The 19,801-nt window shown below is 52.7% G+C and overlaps 1 protein-coding gene across 4 annotated transcripts in view; it reads right to left on the reverse strand.

Moving 5' to 3' along the window:
- FGF13 (fibroblast growth factor 13) overlaps positions 1-19,801 on the reverse strand; it is a 193,985-nt gene that overhangs the window by 40,387 nt on the left and 133,797 nt on the right. For 3 of the 4 annotated variants that reach the window (XM_064426424.1, XM_064426427.1, XM_064426426.1), the window contains one exon: positions 297-407. In XM_064426424.1, coding sequence (XP_064282494.1) covers positions 297-407 — 111 coding nt within the window. Of the gene's footprint in view, positions 1-296; positions 408-2,354; positions 3,001-19,801 lie in introns of those variants that run through there. The other variant, XM_064426425.1, reaches the window with a different exon arrangement.

Consider the following 19,801-nt stretch of genomic DNA (forward strand, 5'->3'; position numbering starts at 1 on the left):
AAAAAATCTAATAAAATCCAAAGGACAGCAATGAACTTCTCTGGATTACCATGGAGATAACATTTGCTTTGTTTGTCACATGTGTCATCGTTACCTCCTCTGGTTCATTATTTCTCTAAGTGATTTCCATCTCTACTTCTCTCAGACCCAGTAAGTCTGAAGCACCTGTGCTGGCAGCACGGCGTCAGTGCTGCTGCCACTCACTCAGCCACCCCAGGACAGCAGCTCTGAGGGACCTGCAGGGGAGGGAGGGACACCACAATCACAAACACACCATTTATGCTCGTGTCACTTACTATAACTACTGTCTTCCTCTTTTGTTCCATCAATTGTTCCATCTGCTTGCAACTGCAAGTGGTATCCTTGCCTGCTGTACAGCTTTGTTACTATACCTTTAAGCTGAGGCTCTGCAAAAAAACAACAGTGAGATTAACGTGGGAAATCCTGATGTGCCACTCCAAGCGAGCAGGACGGGAAAAACAAATCTTCAGGTTTCTTCTCAAGGCTGATGGAAGAAAAAGACCCAAAACAAAAGCAGGGCTACCAGCTTTGCAACACTTTCCATTTAGGCTGAGATCAAATTTATGTCTATGAAATCAATTGCCAGAATGATTAAATGCCACTTTCGATTACAACGTGAGTAGCACAGTAAAATCTACTTCCAGTGAATACGGATTCCAGCAGCACTCTTGGCTCCAGGAGCACAGCCCTATCTCATTTAAGATTAAAAATGAGCTGGCAAAGAGTACATTCAGTCTTTTAAAAAGGTGTGAGTTCTTAGATGGAGAGGAAAAAGAAGACTATTACAATCGCATTAATAAAAGCCACAGTGACAGCTGAGAGCCCAAATATACAGCAGCAAAGGTTTAGCACAGGAACTGCTGCAGCTCTAATAAACAAACCCCCATTCCTCGCTGCTCCAGAGAGTACAGAGCATCCAAAGAGATAAACTACTCAATGAACATATGGAAAATGGAGAGGGAAACCCTGAAACCCAGCAATGTGTGGAACTGCAAAATAAATATTACCATAAGGGCTGAGGTAATTACTTCATCAGCTAGAAGAAGAAAGATCAAAACAACGCATAGTTTGCAAAGATTTCTTTTTTCCATAGCCATCCTCAGATTCACAGCTAGAAAGAGAGATCTCTCACAGGGTTTCATATCATTCTAGACCAAAAAGTACACAACAGCAGGAGATGCTGTCAAGTGTGCCATTCAAGGTATCTGGCTAAAGCATCAGGAGTAATTGCAAAAAAAGGTCTACGCCCACTGCATCCCAATGACATCTGCATTGTAGTCATTTCACACAGTTAGTTCGTCAGGAGCTCATGCAGCCCTGCAGCTCGCTCCACAACATCTCGCTCTCCTCAGAGACAAACACTGTGAAGATGTGGTGTGTCATTTCCAGCACTGCGTCTGGAAAAGACTCCTCATCTTTGTAACCAAGGCACTGGGGCTCTGCTGCTGCACTTCATGATAGCAGGGGCTGAAGGCAAAAGCTTGTCACAGTTTGCATAAGTGTATTAGATCTTATTAGCAACTTTGGTAAGAGTCCTGATGGACACACAACTCTTATCCACCAACTTTTCTGACCAGAAATTATTCTATCACTGTGGCTCGCTAGCCGCAATCCATCCCAAAGCTGCTGGCAAACTGTGAGCAAGGCAGACAGGTGGAGTGGCACAAGCATCAATGCTCCAGCACAGCAAAGCCCCGGCAACACTGCCAGAGAGCTTTGCTCCTCCCACGTACAAAACAATCCACTCAGATCAGGGACCCAGTCCTCACGCCTGATCTTTGGCACCTGTGACCCAGAGAGCCTCGTGTCCACAGGGCAGCTGCAGGTATGGCATTCCTAGAAAGGCACAGGGCGCTGAAGCAAAACTCTGGAAGGTGCCAGCAAAAGCTCAAAACCTTGTCTGCAATCAGCAGATAAAGCGTGGCACGGGCATTCTGTGAAGCAGGACACCAAAACCAGATCTCCAGACCACGAAGTTGTTTCATACACAACTATACATTAAAGAGAGAGATGTGTGTGTGGGAACGTCCCCGCTAGCGTGTCTCCCACAAGTACACCCGTGTGTTTGCATGTGTGTGACAGAGGGACAGACAGCTGACTCACAGGTACCCGGGTGCACACAGGTGTGCAGGTGAGGCACAGACAGCAGTGCCTGCTATCCAAATAAACCAGATGAACACGACAGGGGAAAGGACCAGCCTGGGGTACCCAGGTCCTGCACATCCATTGTACAAGCCGTGAAATGCCTTTCCCCCTTTCCCCGCAACTGACACAGGTCCCAGCTTCCATGGCATCAAACCAACCAACCCCCCAAAGACATAACCCTTGCCAACCTGGTCGCCTTCTTCGCCTTTTCTTGGAGCCAAAGAGTTTGACCCTGGAAAACACATTCAACTTGTTCTTGTCGCAGCTTCCCTTGCTCTTGCTGGGGCTGTTGACACACTTACAGGCATTGGACTTCTCCCGCTCCCTGGCTTGTCTCTTCTGGCGGATCAGGGAGCTGGCGATGGCTGCGGCCATGGCCGCCACCGCCCCGGCTGCCCGGCGGGCTCAGGCACGCGGGGGTCGCCGCCCGGCCGCGGCCAGCATGCTGCTCGGCCGTCCCCAAGGCCGGGGACGCTGCCGGGCAGCCCGGCCAGCGGCACCCACGCCGGCCGGCCGGCAGCCCAGGACACAGCGGCGGGACGAGCACCGAGCCCGGCGCGGCGCGCAACAGTTTAGCTCGAGCGATTTTGTCCTCTGGGATCTTCCCCTTTCGACTTTCTGGTGCTTTTTTATTCCTCCCAACTTCTAGCAGGGGCAAGTTTGCAGGCAGAGGTGAGCGTTTCTACGGAGATCACGCCGATCACTCTCAAGACATCCATCCAAGCTTCTCCAGACGCGCTATCTGCGTGCAGCCATGGCACATCCACTTGGTGCAAGATCATCGCATCTCTCCTAGCCCCGATTTCTGCAGTTAACTTTTCTTCCCACCCGTCCCCTCCCCATTCAAATCCCAGCAAACACCTGTTAGACTCCAGCAGGGGCTGTCTGGTTGCAGGGGTTTCTGGATCCTTTTCCTCTTCTGGCTCAGAGGAGGCCCGGAGCAGTGGGTGCTGGCGGCACTGGGCTGAGGCGCGGGTGCCCCGGCGCTGCCGATGCCTCGCTGAGCCTCTTCCGCGGCGCTCCTGACAGGTGAGCGCAGCCTCCCCGCCCGGCACGCTCGGCTCTGGCACCGCAGCTCTTCCCAGCCGGTAAACAAGCAGCTCCCGAGCCGGGACTGCAGCAGCAGCAGCAGGAGCAGGAACAGCAGCAGCAGCAGCAGCAGCGGCAGGATCCCTCCGGCAGCGATGCGGGCACCGCGCACTCCCCACGAGCCGTGCGCTGGGTACAGAAATGAGGCGACGCAGCAAACCCCTTATCACCACCTCCCTCCTCCTCCGCCCGTGCCTCCTCCTCCTCCTCCTCCCGCTCCTCTCCGGCGCGGCGGCGAGCGGAGAGCCCTGCCCGGCGCTGCGGGGCGGCCGCGGCGGGGAGGGGGCTGGGGCGGGCAGGGGAGGGGTACCGGGGCGGGGGTACCGGGGAGGGGGTGCCACGGGACGGGGTGCCAGGGGAAGGGATGCCAGGGGAGGGGGAACCACGGGATGGGGTGCCAGGGGAGAGGGTACCGGGGAGGGGTTACTGGGGAGAGGGTGCCAGGGGTGCCACGGAAGGGGGTGCTACGGGAGGGGGTACCAGGGGCAGGGGTACCTGCGCCGCTCGGAGCCGCCTCCCGGAGGCGCAGACACCCAAACAGACGTGACTGCGGTGAGCAAACAGCCCCGGAGCCAGCGCACCTGGCTGGCAGCGGCGCCGGGCTCGGGGCAGGGCGCAGCTCCAGCCACAGCTGTCCCCTGCCTTCCCCTCATCCTTACAGCGTGTCCCCTCTCTGCAGCACGGATTTACTGGGGCCTTTTTGCGCCTCTCGCCGTTCCTTTCCACCGCCCGCTCTCAGCGGCACTTTGGTAGCAGACGAGGAAATCCTCGGGAAGAGCAATTTCCTTGCCGTTGCCATGTTCTCCCGTCTCTGTGTCCCCGCACGGAGCCCGCGTGTCCCGAGGCCGGGCTCTCCCGCAGCCCGGTTCGTTGACGCCGAGCTGCGGTGGCGGCGGGCCGGGCCGGGCCGGGCCGGGCCGGGCCGGGAGGAAGGGCCGGGGCCGGGGCCGGGAGGCCGGGCACAGCCGGGCCCCGCTGGGGTCAGTGCCCACAGCCCCCTGCCCAGGACAGGAGCGGGAGGTCCTGGAGATCCCCCGCAGCCCACTCCCTGCTCTCCAGCCTGCCTGAACCAAAGCCACTTCAGGCTGGAAATGAAGCCGAGATCTGCAGCCCCGCAGGCAAACAGCTACTGAGAGAATTTGTCCCGAGGCAGAGGGATTCACAGGCGCCGAGGCAGGGTGGGATGTCCCCGAGAGCAGGGTCAGGCAGGAGCAGAGCCCGGTGCGGACAGCGATGGCAACAGGCTGCTGTCACCCACGGCGGGCAGCCGTGTCCCTTGTGCCCGGGCCGGGGGCTACAGAGACCCCAGGGACGGCTGGGCTGGAGTGACAGCACCAGGCTCCCGATGTGCTTCCAGACCCGGCCAGCTGCTGAGGGTGTCTGCCCTTCCTGCTGTGCTCCGCGTGCCCTCACAGAACCAGGCGCTCCCGTCCCTGCCCGGGTCACAGGCTGGCACGAGGCCTGGCAGGAGCCGCTGCCCAGCATGTCCCACAGCTCGGCTCCAGAGGTCTGCGGGACCCCTGCAGCCACTGCAGCCCTTGCCTCGGCCAGAGCAGCCACAGCAGCTCCTCACTCTCCTCCAGCGATTTGGGAACCCCGGCCCCACTGCCCGCTGGGCAGGCCAGGCCCTGTGCCAGTACACGGGCACCCTGCAGCTGTGAGTGCCACCCTCAGGGACACGGGCACCCTGCAGCTGTGAGTGCCACCCTCAGGGACACGGGCACCCCTGCAGCTGTGGGTGTCACCCTCAGGGACATGGGCACCCCTGCAGCTGTGGGTGTCACCCTCAGGGACATGGGCACCCCTGCAGCTGTGGGTGTCACCCTCAGGGACACGGGCACCCTGCAGCTGTGTCACCCTCAGGGACACGGGCACCCTGCAGCTGAGAGTGCCACCCTCAGGGACACGGGCACCCTGCAGCTGTGAGTGCCACCCTCAGGGACACGGGCACCCCTGCAGCTGTGTCACCCTCAGGGACACGGGCACCCCTGCAGCTGTGGGTGCCACCCTCAGGGACACGGGCACCCCTCCAGCTGGGATGTTACCCTCAGGGACATGGTCCCTCCGAGCCTGCTGTGCTGGGCCTGGCACAGGGCTCACAGTGCCCGCACTGTCCCCCGGTGCAGGAGCTGCCTGTGTACACACACACACACCCACCCACACGTTTGTTTATGAGGCAGCCCATGCACTCAGGCTTATTAAACAAACACTCCTGATTTCTTATTTAAGTTTAAGGGGAGGGTAAAAATAGCTGCAATTCACAAGTTCCACCACTACCCTCATCTGCCAGTCCACATAAGACATGTGAAATCCAACACAGGAGACAGCCAGTTGGATATTATTAGCAATAACTCATCCTACTCAACTCACCGGTGACATACTATGAATTCTGCCATCTTTCCGCTTCCATTACACTCATGAGTGAGGCTTGTTTTCTTTCCTGAGACTCACCCTTACTTTATAAATATTCCCAGTTTGGAAAGCAGTGTTTGATCTTCAGATCAAAGTGAAGCTGCCTCGTTGTGATCTGTCCTACAAGGTCACAACACACTGCGTTTTCACAGAGACTAACCAGAACTCAGAATTCAGCTAACCTTGAAAATCCTGGGGAAAAGCTGTATATAAAAGCCGTATTTGGGATATCTTTCTGCCAGCATTCCAGCCTGCATGCTTAAAATCCATAATGAAAATTCATTTGCACAAATGTTCCTTGACAGATAACTAAAGAGAGAACAAAAATAGCCTATATGCATAATCAGATTTAAGTTTCAAAAAACAGTCCTCCAGTTTTTTTTGCGTGAGCAACCTCTTCATCTATCGGTACTCCTACAAACATGTCTTCATTTACTATAAATGGCACACGAAAATGAAGATCTTGTTGGGAAAACGTCTTTGGTACAGGACCAGCCTTTGGACTACTTCAGTGTTCCAGATATAAAAATCTCAAGGAACAGCTTTATTTTCTTTGAAAAACAAGAGCTGTTCATTCCCCACCACACTAAAATAAAATAAAATTACATTCCAAGTGACTTTTTGAACGTAGAAGACAACCAGAGATTCCTTGAGCACACATTCTGTCTATGATTATTGCAGTGGGGCACATTCAAAGCTAAGGAGTCAACTGCCAGTGCCATTTCAATGAAAGAGAAATCAGCATGGGACAGACTTGTCCAGTTGCTGTCACAGACAGTGCCATCATCTCCCTGGAGCTGCCATCTGACCAGCTCAATTCCACTGTTTTGAAGTAGACAAAGATGTCACCCACTTTTGATTTACAATTTTTCCTCCCAGTCATCTGTTGAGTGTTTGCTGATGATTATTTCCATGATTCTGATCACTAAAATATGCTTGAACCTTCCGAAGCTGCCTGGACTGGGCAGAAGCAAAGCCTGCAATTTGGCACCCAGGCCAGGAGTGGCTCCAGGAGTGAGGCAGGACATGGTTTTCAGGCAGCCCTTGCTGTCTGGCTGCTGCACAGGAAGGCATCAAATCCCCATCACTGGCCCAAGCTGCAAGCAGTGCTGGCTCTCCCACCCAGTTAGAGCAAAGTGCCAAAGTTCTGTTTTTCCGTTCCTCCTCTGAACCATCTGTGCTGTGGCAGGTCCCAGACCACTGCTGTTTGCTCTGACTTTGAATCTATCCCGAGCACAAAAGATTCACAGTCGGTCCTGTCTCATGCTGAACAAAAAAATTGAGACCAGGTGAAAAATACCAAGCCAGCTCAGAGCTGACTGCCATGGCAGCAGCTGCAAGGACAGCCCGAGCCCATCGTGCAGTGTGTGTGTGTCCAGAGCAGCCCTGAGCAGAGAATTCCTTCCCCCACTGCTCCTCACTGCCCACAGGCCCAGCGTGTGACCCTCCAGGGGCCCAAGGCTCCTCTGTGCCCTGTGAAGCATCAGCAATTCTCATGACACACTGCCATAAAGCAGGAACTGACTTCCAGCACCTTGGGTCAAAATATCCCATCCTCGGACTGAACTGCATTCTCAGTTATCTCCTGTTCCCCTACACATAAAGTAGTAAAAGATCTCTAGTAGGTCCTATATAAACTAATAGTGTTTAGGCAAAACAAATGCTGCATCAAAATCAGACAAGAAGGAAAAAATCCCAAGCCAGCTCCAAGCCTCACTCAGTCCATCTTAAACCCCAAACCACTCCTCTACAGTTACAGGCTTGAAGCTGCTTTGGTGTGACAAAAAAAAATCAGCCTGCCATTGGGTGTCAGGAGTTCCTTCTGAGGCTCTTTTGTTCTTGCTTTACAGGAAAAGTAGGAAAAAAAAGCTTCAAACATCAAATCTATGGACTATTTTCACTGCCTACACTCTCCAAAAGTAGAGCATTATTTTCTGAAAAGCACCAGCAGAATCTCGTCCCTCTCTTGTCAGGATGAGATAAACAAGACTTTCTCCAGTCAGGGATGACACAGCAGCACTGAGGCCCCGGTGGTTTTTGCTCTCCCAAGTAAACAGAATTACTATTCACCAGGAAGCAGAGCTGCTCAGAGCCCAGTCCTGCATCACTGAGCTCCTGTGTGAAATATCCCCTGGACATGACTCAGCCTCTGCTCTGCAGCCAGCGCCAGGCTGGACACAGGCTGCAGCACAGCAGGGCTGAGCACACTGTGCTGGCCCTCAGCACCCCGGAGCTTGGGCTGCACCCACACAGGAACAGCAGCCTGGCCTCTACTGCTGAGGGCCAGAGAAAAAGGGGTCAGTGGCAGCTGAGCTTCCAAGCAGCTCCAGCCCAAGAGCTCAAACTTGAGGGTATTTTGTAACAAACCAACCTGAAAATTAATAGTAAAGAATGGCTACAATAAGCAGCTGCAAACAGAAGTATTTTTATGTTGAGAGCATAAGGGACTTGTAAATTGTGATGTGGATGTTCCTTTGTGTGTGTCTGTGCCGTGGTTTTTTTGCAGAAGTGCACTGGGCAGCCTTGCTCAGAAACAGGAAAAAAATCAAAATAGATTCCTGTGACGCCATGGTAGACATGGCACCTAGACACATTTTATCTAAACACTCACTTCTTCCTCAAAGGATGAGTGATTGGTTCATTTGTATCTTCTCAGGGTACAGAATCACAAATCCCAACAGCAGAAGAGACCCCAGCACAACTGGTGCACAGGACTGGATGTGCCAAAACTGGCACCCATCCAGCAAAGCACAGAAACACCCCTGACTTCAACACGTGAGACATCTCACTAGTGCTGCTGAGATATTTAAAAAGTAATTGTGTAGCTGATGCATCACAAAAGGTTCTCACAGTCTAAGGCCATTCTCTTCTCATATCTACACAAGTTTGCCAGGGCAAGGTCTTCTGACTGACAAGAATTTGGGTCTCTTCTTCAAGACTTACATGAACTGCTAAATGCCCAGGATGGCCAAGACACCTCATAGAAAGAACACCAGCTTCCTCTCAGATTCTCACAGAAAATACTAATGAGAGAAAACCCAGTTCTGCCTTTTCCCGGCTGTGAATTCCAATTCCTTTCTACTGTATCTGTAAAAACTGGATTTGATCTGACCTGGTAGTGCAGCCATTTTTGGAAAAGGAGGGCATTGTTTGAAGATAGAAAAATAGAAATATTTTTACCTAGGCTAATTCATATTCAGTCATCCCAAAATGTCAACCACAAAAGCTCGTCTATCCGGGGCATAAAAGATCAGTGCCAATCAGCTGGGAAAGGTCACAGAACAAACACAGGGATAACTCCCCAGCTCTGCAGGCTCCCGAAATGGGAACGTGTGATTCCGGTGCCCGGGGGGCTGAGCCAGGAACCCGAGCAGTGCCCAAGTGACTTCTCTGCCCACCACACAGCCAAGCAACACTCCCACCTCAGTATGCACAGAGGGATCTGCTCCCTCCCCTCCCAGCACGGTGGCTCTTGGAAACATCAGTGTAAATGACAGCTTATCGCCCCTGACTCATTTACATCTCAGCATGGGACACGCCAGAAGTGTGGGCTGTGTGCCACTGTCCAACTTAACATAAGGCCACTTTACACATGACAGAACACTGCAAATAGACCTTCACAGAGCCAAGGCAAGTTGCCTGGAAATTGCCACATTACTCAAATAAGATCTTTTCCCACCTTTTCACAGATCTGATGGTTCATCCTTTGTCAACAGCTTGACAAAAACAGACTCGGTGAATACCCAGGGAGTTGGAGCCTCTGAGAGCTCTTCTCCTTTCCCCTGCATGCAAGCATTTCACCAGCTTCTCACAGAGCCCAGCCTGTTGTGATCCTGTGATGGATGCCACCCCTGGCAATTCCCACTGCTGTTAATGCTGCAAGACTCAGCTGGTTCCTAATGCTGCAAACAAATTACCCAGACTGGGGTCAGAAGAGCCTGGCACTGGTTTTCTGTGACTTTTACCCAAAGGCCAAGATCATGGCACCACATTCACACAGACAAATGAGAAGGTGAGCAGAGCTGGTCACAAATGAAGGGGGCTTTGAGGAAGAAGTGTTGTGTCTTGGATGGAAGCAGAGCTCTCCAGAAACTGGAGTTAGACCCTGCACCAGTCAATGACGCTTCTGGAAATGTGGAAGTGGAGCCTGGCTCACTCACTGGCATGGAACTGGAACCAGTTTACCCAAACAGAATGCTGGTCTCAGTCTCTGTAAGCAGAAGTGAAGTCTGTCCTTGAGGATGAGGAAAAGAGCCATGAGCCTGAGCTTCCTTTGGGTCCACCAAAGAATAATCATGGTATGAACAGAGGTGCGACAAGACTTATCTGACTTAAGTGATGGAAAAAGGAGGTTGAGCTAAGCTCGTCTGACAGGTATCTGGGCTGAATACTCAAGAAACAAACAGGAACATGAACCACAAGCCAGCATCTGCTCTGTGGGATTTAAATAGGTCTGGAGACTAGAAAAAATGTGTATGCAAATTTCACAGAAGCAAATTAAAAGAAATTCAGAGAAGTCAATTCAGAGAAGGAAGCTAATGGCAGAACATCTGCTGCTGCTCCCAATATTCGCATTAGAGGCTGGGAACATTTCTGGGGACTCAGACCTCATCAGAAAGCTCAAAAAGGTTCTGTTGCTATGCAGAGAAACATTGCTCAGAAATCAGAGAAAGAGACAGGAAGCTGTCCGAGCTCAGCACTGTTATTCCTTGCTCAGGTCCACCTGAGCTCCAGCAGGGCCTCTCTGCTGGTACAGCCTGGATAACTGTCCCAGCCGTGGCACATCTCTACCCAAACCCACCACAACAGGAGCAGGCTAAGCTGCACAAGTAGACATGAAGATAATGCCACGATTTTAATCCAATTCCCAGTCCATACGCATGGCCTTTGCAACACCCAGTCCTACAGCTAAAAGGTGCTGAGCTGAACTCACAGCAGGCAGACACACTGTTACACAGGGGATGGCAAATCCAGGATTTCTGGCCTCTCCCTTCAGCCCCTTGTTTATCACTCTCCTTTTCCACCTCTCCCACCACATCTTCTTTCCTTGTTTCACTAAAAACTACAACATGCTTCTGATGAGAAGTAGTCACAAAACCCATCAGTATCTCCATGTCCTTACCCTTCAGCTGAGGTCAACTTAACCTTGTTTACAAACAAATAAGCTTTAGCTTTTCCTACAACATTCCAAGGCTTGGGACCTTTTGCTGGGAAGGGACAAGGAGCAGACTGAGATTGCCAAGCACAGAAATAAGCCTGCTGGATTGTAAGAAGTTCTCTGGGCATATATTCATACAACATTTTTTCTGCCTTTTTTCTTCCTGATTCACAAATATGAGAAAACCCAAAATGTTACAAAAAGGCTGAGATGCACAAACACTAGGGAATCAAAGGGGAGCTGTCAATGATGGAAGAAACTTTCAACTCCCTCAGTCCTTTTCCCCCCCCCCCAATTCTGCAATATATGAAACATCTTATTCAGTGACTATATTTTTAAACCTTTACTGCCATAAATTTTAGCCTACTTAAAAATTTCTGATGTAGTCTTTTCAGGAAGCTTTCAGCAAAATATAGAGTTTCCTGTACAGGAAGTATGCAGTAAAACATGAATTTGTAAACAGCTACGGACCAAACAAACGGAGCAGATTTCCAGTACTGAAAGTACTGGAAACGAATAAAACGACGGAAACGAGAAGCAAGAGGGACACCTGCAGTCAGCCCGGGGGAGCGCCCCGGCAGGGTCCCCGCTGCTGGCACTCGGGGTGTGCCGCTGCTGCTGCGTGACCACAGCGAGCCCGGCCGGGAGCTCCGCGGGCTGGGCAGGGCCGGGGGGGCTCGGATCGGGGGCTCGGAGCTGCGGGACCCCGGGACAGGGACCCCCGGGCAGGGCCCCGCTGCGGGCACGGGGCACCGCGGGACACCCAGGGCAGCGACACAGGGCACCCCGGGACAGCGACACAGGGCACCCCGGGGCAGCGACACAGGGCACCCCGGGGCACCGACACAGGGCACCCCGGGGCACCGCGGGACAGCGACACAGGGCACCCCGGGGCACCGACACAGGGCACCCCGGGGCGTCAGCATAGGGCACCCCGGGGCAGCGACACAGGGCACCCCGGGACAGCGACACAGGGCACCCCGGGGCACCGACACAGGGCACCCCGGGGCACCGACACAGGGCACCCCGGGGCACCGCGGGACAGCGACACAGGGCACCCCGGGACAGCGACACAGGGCACCCCGGGACACCCCGGGGCAGCGACACAGGGCACCCCGGGACAGCGACACAGGGCACCCCGGGGCACCGCGGGACAGCGACACAGGGCACCCCGGGACAGCAACACAGGGCATCCCGGGGAACCCCGGGACACCGGCACAGGGCACCCCAGGGCAGCGACACAGGGCACCGCGGGGCGTCAGCATAGGGCACCGCGGGACAGCGACACAGGACACCCCGGGACACCGGCGCAGGGCAGCGCCCCGAGCGCTCCTGAGCAGCCCCGCTGGCGGAACCCGGCGCTGTCCGCGGTGCTGCCGCTCCGTGCCCAGCCCGCATCTCGCACCCCTCAGCCCTCATCCCGATCTCCCATCCCGCACCCCTCACCCCGGATCCCCCATCCCGCATCCCGATCTCCCACCCCGCACCCCGCCCGCTGCGGCCCCCAGCAGCTCCCAGCTCGGGCACGACACCCGGCCCCCCACACCACGGGCACGTCCCCACTGCACGGCGACAGATCCCCACACCATGGACGTGTCCCCACACCATGGGCACGTCCCCACACTATGGACACGTCCCCACAGCACGGTCACGTCCCCACAGCACGGTCACGTCCCCACAGCACAGTGACATGTCCCCACAGCACGGTGACACGTCCCCACCCCAGGGTCCGTACCAGCTGCACACTGGGGCTCCACAACAGACACCCCAAAACCCAACCCACAGCAAAGGCTCCCGACTGCTGCAGACCCACTTGAGCCTCAGTGCCCAGCCACAAACCTTCCTGCTGCAGCACAGAAAGGCATTCCAGTTAATAATAGTTCATTTAGCAGTTAATAATAGTTATACCCAGAGTGATACCTGCTCCATGCCAAAACCAACGCAGAGTGCACACTTGGCACTGCCACTTTACTGTGCTCAGATTTGCTATATTAATCTTAAGAGAAAAAGAAAAATGGATGCCACACACAATTCATATAGGTTGATGATTATTCTGTTATTTCTGATACAGAATGACACACAGCCCAGCTGATATCTAAGGCTCCCAGTTAATGAATGCTCTGTACACACTGCTGATCTGATTATTGTTTGATATTGGGGTATTTTCCAAAAGTCCCTGGATTTGCTCTTCCCTTCTAGCCACAGGGCGTTGGTTCTTAGAGTAATCTGATAATTTCACATACCCCATGCAGAGAACACACTTTTTCGTTATTGAAGAAAACGAAATTACACCATCATAAGCCTTCAGCTAAAACACAGACAAAAGACTAGAGAAATTAAGAAGATTTTGTATTGAAAATGTTTTTACATTATTAACAAGACTGCCTTCAGTTAAGGTTAAGCACAGTACTCTGATTAAAGGCAATCAGAAAAGAAATGGTTTGTTTTTTCTCTAAAGCAATTCTTATACCTGACAAAAGCTTAGGTACAAAATTAACTAAATATGTGGCACAGATGTTTAAAATCAACCGGTTTGACATGTGAAACATATATTTGATCAGGACAAATGTGCCAGCTCAGCAGCATATTCAGTCTATTTACAGTCCCAGTCAGTAGGAATGAACAGTAACAACTGCCTTTTCCTTCTTAAATGACATTTTTTCAGTTACCACAGAAAACTCATGGAGTCTAAGGACAACCATATTCTTAGTATTAAAGAAATATTAACCTCTGATTTCTTTATATAGTTTATAATCTCTACAGAGGATTAGTTGCCAGAAATACCTTCTCATTTTTTCCTGTAAAAAAACATTGCTTAAATACATCTTACCTGAATAAGACTTCCTTATCCCCAAAGCCATGCTGCCTTACAAGCTGCTCCTGCCCGGGCAATTGCAGTCTACATTTGGAGCCGACACACAGGGAGTAGATCAGAGAAAGTTTAAGGCACATTTAAAGTATTCTCTAAGGTACTGGCCAGAAGCATCAAGCCCATACTCGTGGTATAGAGAGATCATTAATGGGCATTAGTGACAGACCATTATGACTTTCAGAATCATTAAAGATTCATAATGTAGCTGCATTGTTCTGGCAACATCTCACCACTTCTTGGACATAAATGTACGTTTCTCCTACATGATTTACTTAAACTTATTATTTTTCAGTGTCAGATTTTGTTTTCTGCCTCCTAGAATTACAAAGAGAGGCTGTAACAGGATCCTGCAGTGCACCACACCAGCCAGAGGAGCCTGGTGCTGGTTTATTTGGTGCCCTTTCTGTAAGGCAATTTGCAACAGGAATAGCACAACATTAACGAGGCTGAATATGTACCATTTCTTTCTGCTTTAAATAGGCTGAATTACTGATGTATCACACATGTTACAAGCATAAAAACACTTGCAAGAATTAAATTTGCTAACAATTCTGAAATAATTACCTTTTGAAACTGTTAAGCTTTGTCACTGTCTTTCAGGAGAGTTCATCATTTGGTACTTGGATATACTGAAAAATTCCAGATATGCTAGTTGGGGCCAACCAAACCTGCAACTCCCAATGCAATTTGGACAAGTGAGGAAAACCCTGAGGGTTGCCTTTAAAGACGTACAATACTGCAAACAGTGTGCTCCAAAATGTGGCTACAGTTATACTTCAGTGGTGTTAACCAAGGGCTGCATTTACCTTTCCTCCTGCTGAACTGGACTGAGCCCTTGTTTAACCCATTTTCCTCAGTACAGTAAATTAAGCCCATGCTCATACATTATGTAAATAATGAGATTTAGGCACTTTAGAAGCAGCATCAGATTTTGAAGTCAAATATTGTCTCCACGTGTGATTGGTTCACTGTGAAACCTTTTCCAAAACCAGTATTTTAGTGTTTACTAATACACCTGACTGTTTATATATTTGGAATTCACAACATGAAGTATGCAGAAACATACCACGCTGTGCACTGCACAATTTTACATATTCCCTGTTTCTTATGCCTCGATTGCTCAAAATCAAGCTGTGAATAATCCTGATATCCACCTACCTTGTACAATTAAAAACATCCTTAAGTACTGTTGCCAGAAGTGAACAGTACCTCACAAGGAAAACTGCACTGGGGCAATAAAATGAAGTTGATTTTGAGACCTCTCCACTTAGAAATGGCACTGTTTTCACCAGAGGAGTAAAACAGCCACGTGGAAGAACAGAGACAAGTCCATTTCTAATGGCCTGCTGAGTTCTGTTGGTGCCAGGACTGACCTTGAGCCAACGGGTTTTCTGTCACCCGTGTCAACTACTGAAGGCAGTCCAAAGCCCAGAGTGGCTTTGCTTACTGCCAGGCAATTACAAACAAGGTTAATCCCTTGTAAATGTAGTTCTTCTACTGGCAACAGGAGACTCCCAAAGCCTACATCACCTTGTGGTGATACCTCCCAAAAACTGGCATGGATCTTATTAAAATGTCATCGTTCTCTACTCTTCAGCCTACCTCAAAAATGGTTTAAGCAGTTCAGAATAATTCCTAAGGTTTTACAATATAAGTGGAGTCATGTATTGAAAACACAGCCTGGTTCAGCTAACCCTTATCACCAGCCAGTTAGTCACAGCATATTGACTTGGTTTGGTTTTTATGAATGAGAGGAAAATGCAGCTCCTGTCTGATCTCTGGTTTGTTCTGATCCCTTTATGTCCACTGTGTCCCCCAGGCCAGGCTGGAGCCACCTGGCAGGATGGAACCCAGCTCCTCTGAGACCTGCCTGCAGCCCCACTGCCCCCACCCTGCTGCAGCACCAGCTGCCTGGGGGAGTCAGCCTGAAACAACCTCTTTGCAGTGCAGCCAAGGACTACGGGTGGAATTTGCAACAAACCCAGCCGTTTTTCATTCTTCTCCAATGTATCAATAAAAATCAAGCTGCTGTTTGCTATGAACTGTCCCCAGGGACTGCCAGGGTACAAAAGCTGTCCCCAGACACTGACAGGGCACAGAGCTGTCCCCAGAGCTCAGAGCTGTCCCAGACCCTGCCAGGGTACAAAAGCTGTCCCAGACCCTGGCAGGCTCAGAGCTGTCCCAGACCCTGCCAGGCTCAGAGCTGTCCCCAGAGCACAGAGCTGTCCCCAGACCCTAGACCCTGCCAAGCTCAGAGCTGTCCCCAGAGCTCAGAGCTGTCCCAGACACTGCCAGAGCACAGAGCTGTCCCCAGACCCTAGACCCTGCCAGGCTCAGAGCTGTCCCCAGAGCTCAGAGCTGTCCCAGACCCTGCCAGGGTACAAAAGCTGTCCCAGACCCTGGCAGGCTCAGAGCTGTCCCAGACCCTGCCAGGGTACAAAAGCTGTCCCAGACCCTGGCAGGCTCAGAGCTGTCCCAGACCCTGCCAGGGTACAAAAGCTGTCCCAGACCCTGCCAGGCTCAGAGCTGCTGAGCACGAGCTGTCTGGCCCTGCCGGGACTGAAGCATTCTCCCCACGGTGGCAGCTCCAGCTGTGCTGGGGTTTGTGCTGGGCCCTGCTGGGAGCTCAGGGATGGCTCTGCTGGCCCGGGCAGTGCTCACACAGAGCCAAGGCCTTGTGTGCTGCTCAGCCCAGAGAGGCTGGGGTGCCCAGGGAGGGGACAGGGACACCCCAGGGCCTGTGGCCTCGTGGCCACGTGTACCACGTCACTGTGGCTGTGCTGGGAGGGGACACAGCCAGCCCAGCTGGGACAGGGACCCGAGGGATGCTCCAGCCCACACAGCCTCGTGGGCAGTGGGAAAAGCTGGGGAAGAAGAAGGACGGGCTGGACATTTGGAGCCATGGCGTTTGCCTTCCCAAGTGACCATGACACGGGATGGAGCCCCAGCCAAAACCAACACGGAGGGAGGGGAAGGGATGGCTTGGAAGGGGCATTTATGTTTCTAACCACCTAAAGAGAAAAGCTCATATTAGCCTTCCAAAAGCATCCCTTTAAGGCAAAAATGGATCAGTTTACCCATGGTATTACGTGCCAGAACAGGTCATTTGGCAGATCCCAGGGGGATTTATGCCCCCACGTTGCCTTGCTGGCTGTTTTGGGAACAGTGCAGCCAGAACATTACCATCACTCTCCTCTCAGAGAGCACAGCCACACATCAGCACAGTGCTCCACCCTCTGTGTGTGCTCTCCACAAGACACAAACTCTGTCTCTTTTGCATCTGGGCAATGATGCAATTACTATTTTGCATTATCATGCTGGCTGAAATATGGGCCAGGCACTGCCAGAGAAGCTAGCACAGGCAATCCTATTTCACAGAATCCTGCTTTGTGCTTTGGAATATGTCTTGTCCAGAAAAAACCAACAATCAGGCCTGACCTTACTGCCTGGAATCCAACAAGAAAATCCCAATGAGCCTGTCTGGCAGGAAGAGGCCAGCTGCTCAGGCCCCACTTCTGCTGCTGCTGCTGTGACCAAGGGATCTCAAATGCAACCTGAGGCTGAGCAAGCCCAGCACTGCTGCCTCAGCAGCCCCCTGCAACACTGAGCACAGCTGCAACAGGAACCTGCCAGAAAACAGATTGAAGGGCTGCTGCCTCCTTGAGGAGAAGGAACAAGGAGAGCAGAGAGCTCTGAACTGCTGCCCAGACAGACACAACACCCCTCTGGGCTCTGGGCCTGCTGCCCTGCACAGACTGCTGCTGTGCTAGCCATCACCAGACTCCTTAAAGCCATGCAGAAATATGAATTTCAGCTCCAGAGAAAAGCGACTCCATCCAATTTTATAATTTTTTGTGTTTCAGATTAGTGAAAATATCATATATTTGTATGGGAAAATACGTTTTCCCCTCTGTTTCTGACCTGTTTGCACGACCCTGTCATGCAATCTGAGTGAAACTATTTAATGTTTTGATGCAGGGAATGTTTCAGTTTCTACTTTCTGAGGGAAGCTGAGTGAAATCAGCGCAGCAATTTCGTTCCTCGGCTCCATCTGCCGCCTGGTGGAACGCGCCGGGCTGGCAGGAGCAGCATCTCGGGCTGCTCCAGCAGGCACTGGGGCTGCCGAGGCAGGGAGCAGCGCTGCAGCTGCCCGCAGCTGGGCATTCCTGTCCGAAAAGCGCTCTGCAGCTAAAGCAACGCTTTAAACACAGCAAACGGTGAGCTCTGATGTTTTAGCCTATGAAACGAAACAGCTGCAAGCTCCCAAACGTCAGAGACTGTCCCAACAATTTATAACATTCATGAAAACCTCCTGAGCCCGAGAGAGGCAGACACAGGATTCCAAACAGAGAAGCAAAAGGGACACTTTGGTACCTGCCTGCAAACAGCTGGAGATGCCCTGCTGCTATGCCATAAAAACAAAGCAGGAAAGACAGAATTGGTACAAGCCCCAGCTTCTGAAGCTACTGCACTCTGCTCGGAACAGATGTTTATTTTACATTCTATTCAGAGCATTTTAGCAAAGCTGCCAAAGCAGCTACACCCAGAAGTAACTCCTGTTTCCTCAGGGTGAAGTCAGCAGCCCTGGCTGTGTGTGCCACACACTGCACACGGGCAGGGTGGCACTGCTGGGGTCACCAGGGTGGCACTGCTGGGGTCACCACGGTGTGACTGCTGGGGCCACCAGGGTGTGACTGCTGGGGTCACCAGGGTGTGACTGCTGGGGTCACCAGGGTGTGACTGCTGGGGCCACCACGGTGTCACTGCTGGGGTCACCAGGGTGTGACTGCTGGGGTCACCACGGTGTGACTGCTGGGGTCACCAGGGTGGCACTGCTGGGGCCACCAGAGTGGCACTGCTGGGGTCACCACGGTGGCACTGCTGGGGTCACCAGGGTGTGACTGCTGGGGTCACCAGGGTGTGACTGCTGGGGCCACCGGAGTGGCACTGCTGGGGCCACCACGGTGTGACTGCTGGGGCCACCAGAGTGGCACTGCTGGGGTCACCACAGTGTGACTGCTGGGGTCACCACAGTGTGACTGCTGGGGCCACCATGGTGGCACTGCTGGGGCCACCACGGTGTGACTGCTGGGGCCACCAGGGTGGCACTGCTGGGGTCACCAGGGTGGCACTGCTGGGGCCACCACGGTGTGACTGCTGGGGTCACCACAGTGTCACCCAGCAGCTGGCAGGGGGAGCTCCCCGTTCCCTGCCAGGCTGCTGAGCCTGAGCCCCAGTGAGGCTGTGCAGGTGCTCAGGTGCCCTGGCCAGCAGCAGCACTGCTCAGAGCTGGCACCAGGGACAGGGGAGCACTGCCACAGCCCAGGACAGGCACCCCAAACCACCTCCCCCTCTCGTGAGTGGGGAAATGAGGCAGACTGAGAGCAGCCCTACAGCTGTGCCACACAGCAGGGCAGCAGCAGCATCTCAGAGCTCTCGGCAGGAGCAGCAGCTCAGGGCAAAGCCCTCTCCTGGCCTGGCCTGCCCACAGCCCAGGGGTAACAGCACAACGTGGGCAGTGCTGATGGACACAGAGCCAACGCTGGAAACACCCCAGAGCAGCCACCAGCACTGCCACTGTCACCTGTGTGCTGCCATGGGCCCTGTGACATCCTGCTGACAGCTGGAAAGCAAATTTCAGTCACTGGCAAACTTCTAGTCAAACAGAGCTTTATTTACTCACCGAAGATGGAAAAGGTGAGTTAAATAAAGCAACTGCCTGAGCCGTGGGAGCATGGCCCCACCCCTGTGTGGCACACCAGGTGCTGCAGATCAGCTCTTCAGGCCACAGGGAACATATTCCCCTCTTTCCATTACACACCAAAATATAATAACAACACCCCTTTCCAAGCCTGCCTGGTGAAGGAAAAGAGCTGGGTGCTGTGCATACGTTTGTGATGGGACTGGCAAAAACCCTTCAGAGAACTGGGAACAGAAAACCCACCACATTCCCCTGGCAGGCATTCACTGAGCTCCCTGAAGCTCAGGAAAACCCCCCTGAAAATCCCCCTGAGAGGACTGCACTGGGCAGGTCAGGGAGGAGAGGAGCAGAGAGCCCAGGGATGGTGTGGATGGCAGTGCCCACTGCCAGGTGCCACTGTCAC

Source organism: Passer domesticus, chromosome 7 (assembly GCF_036417665.1).
Source record: "Passer domesticus isolate bPasDom1 chromosome 7, bPasDom1.hap1, whole genome shotgun sequence".
Classification (NCBI taxonomy): domain Eukaryota; kingdom Metazoa; phylum Chordata; class Aves; order Passeriformes; family Passeridae; genus Passer; species Passer domesticus.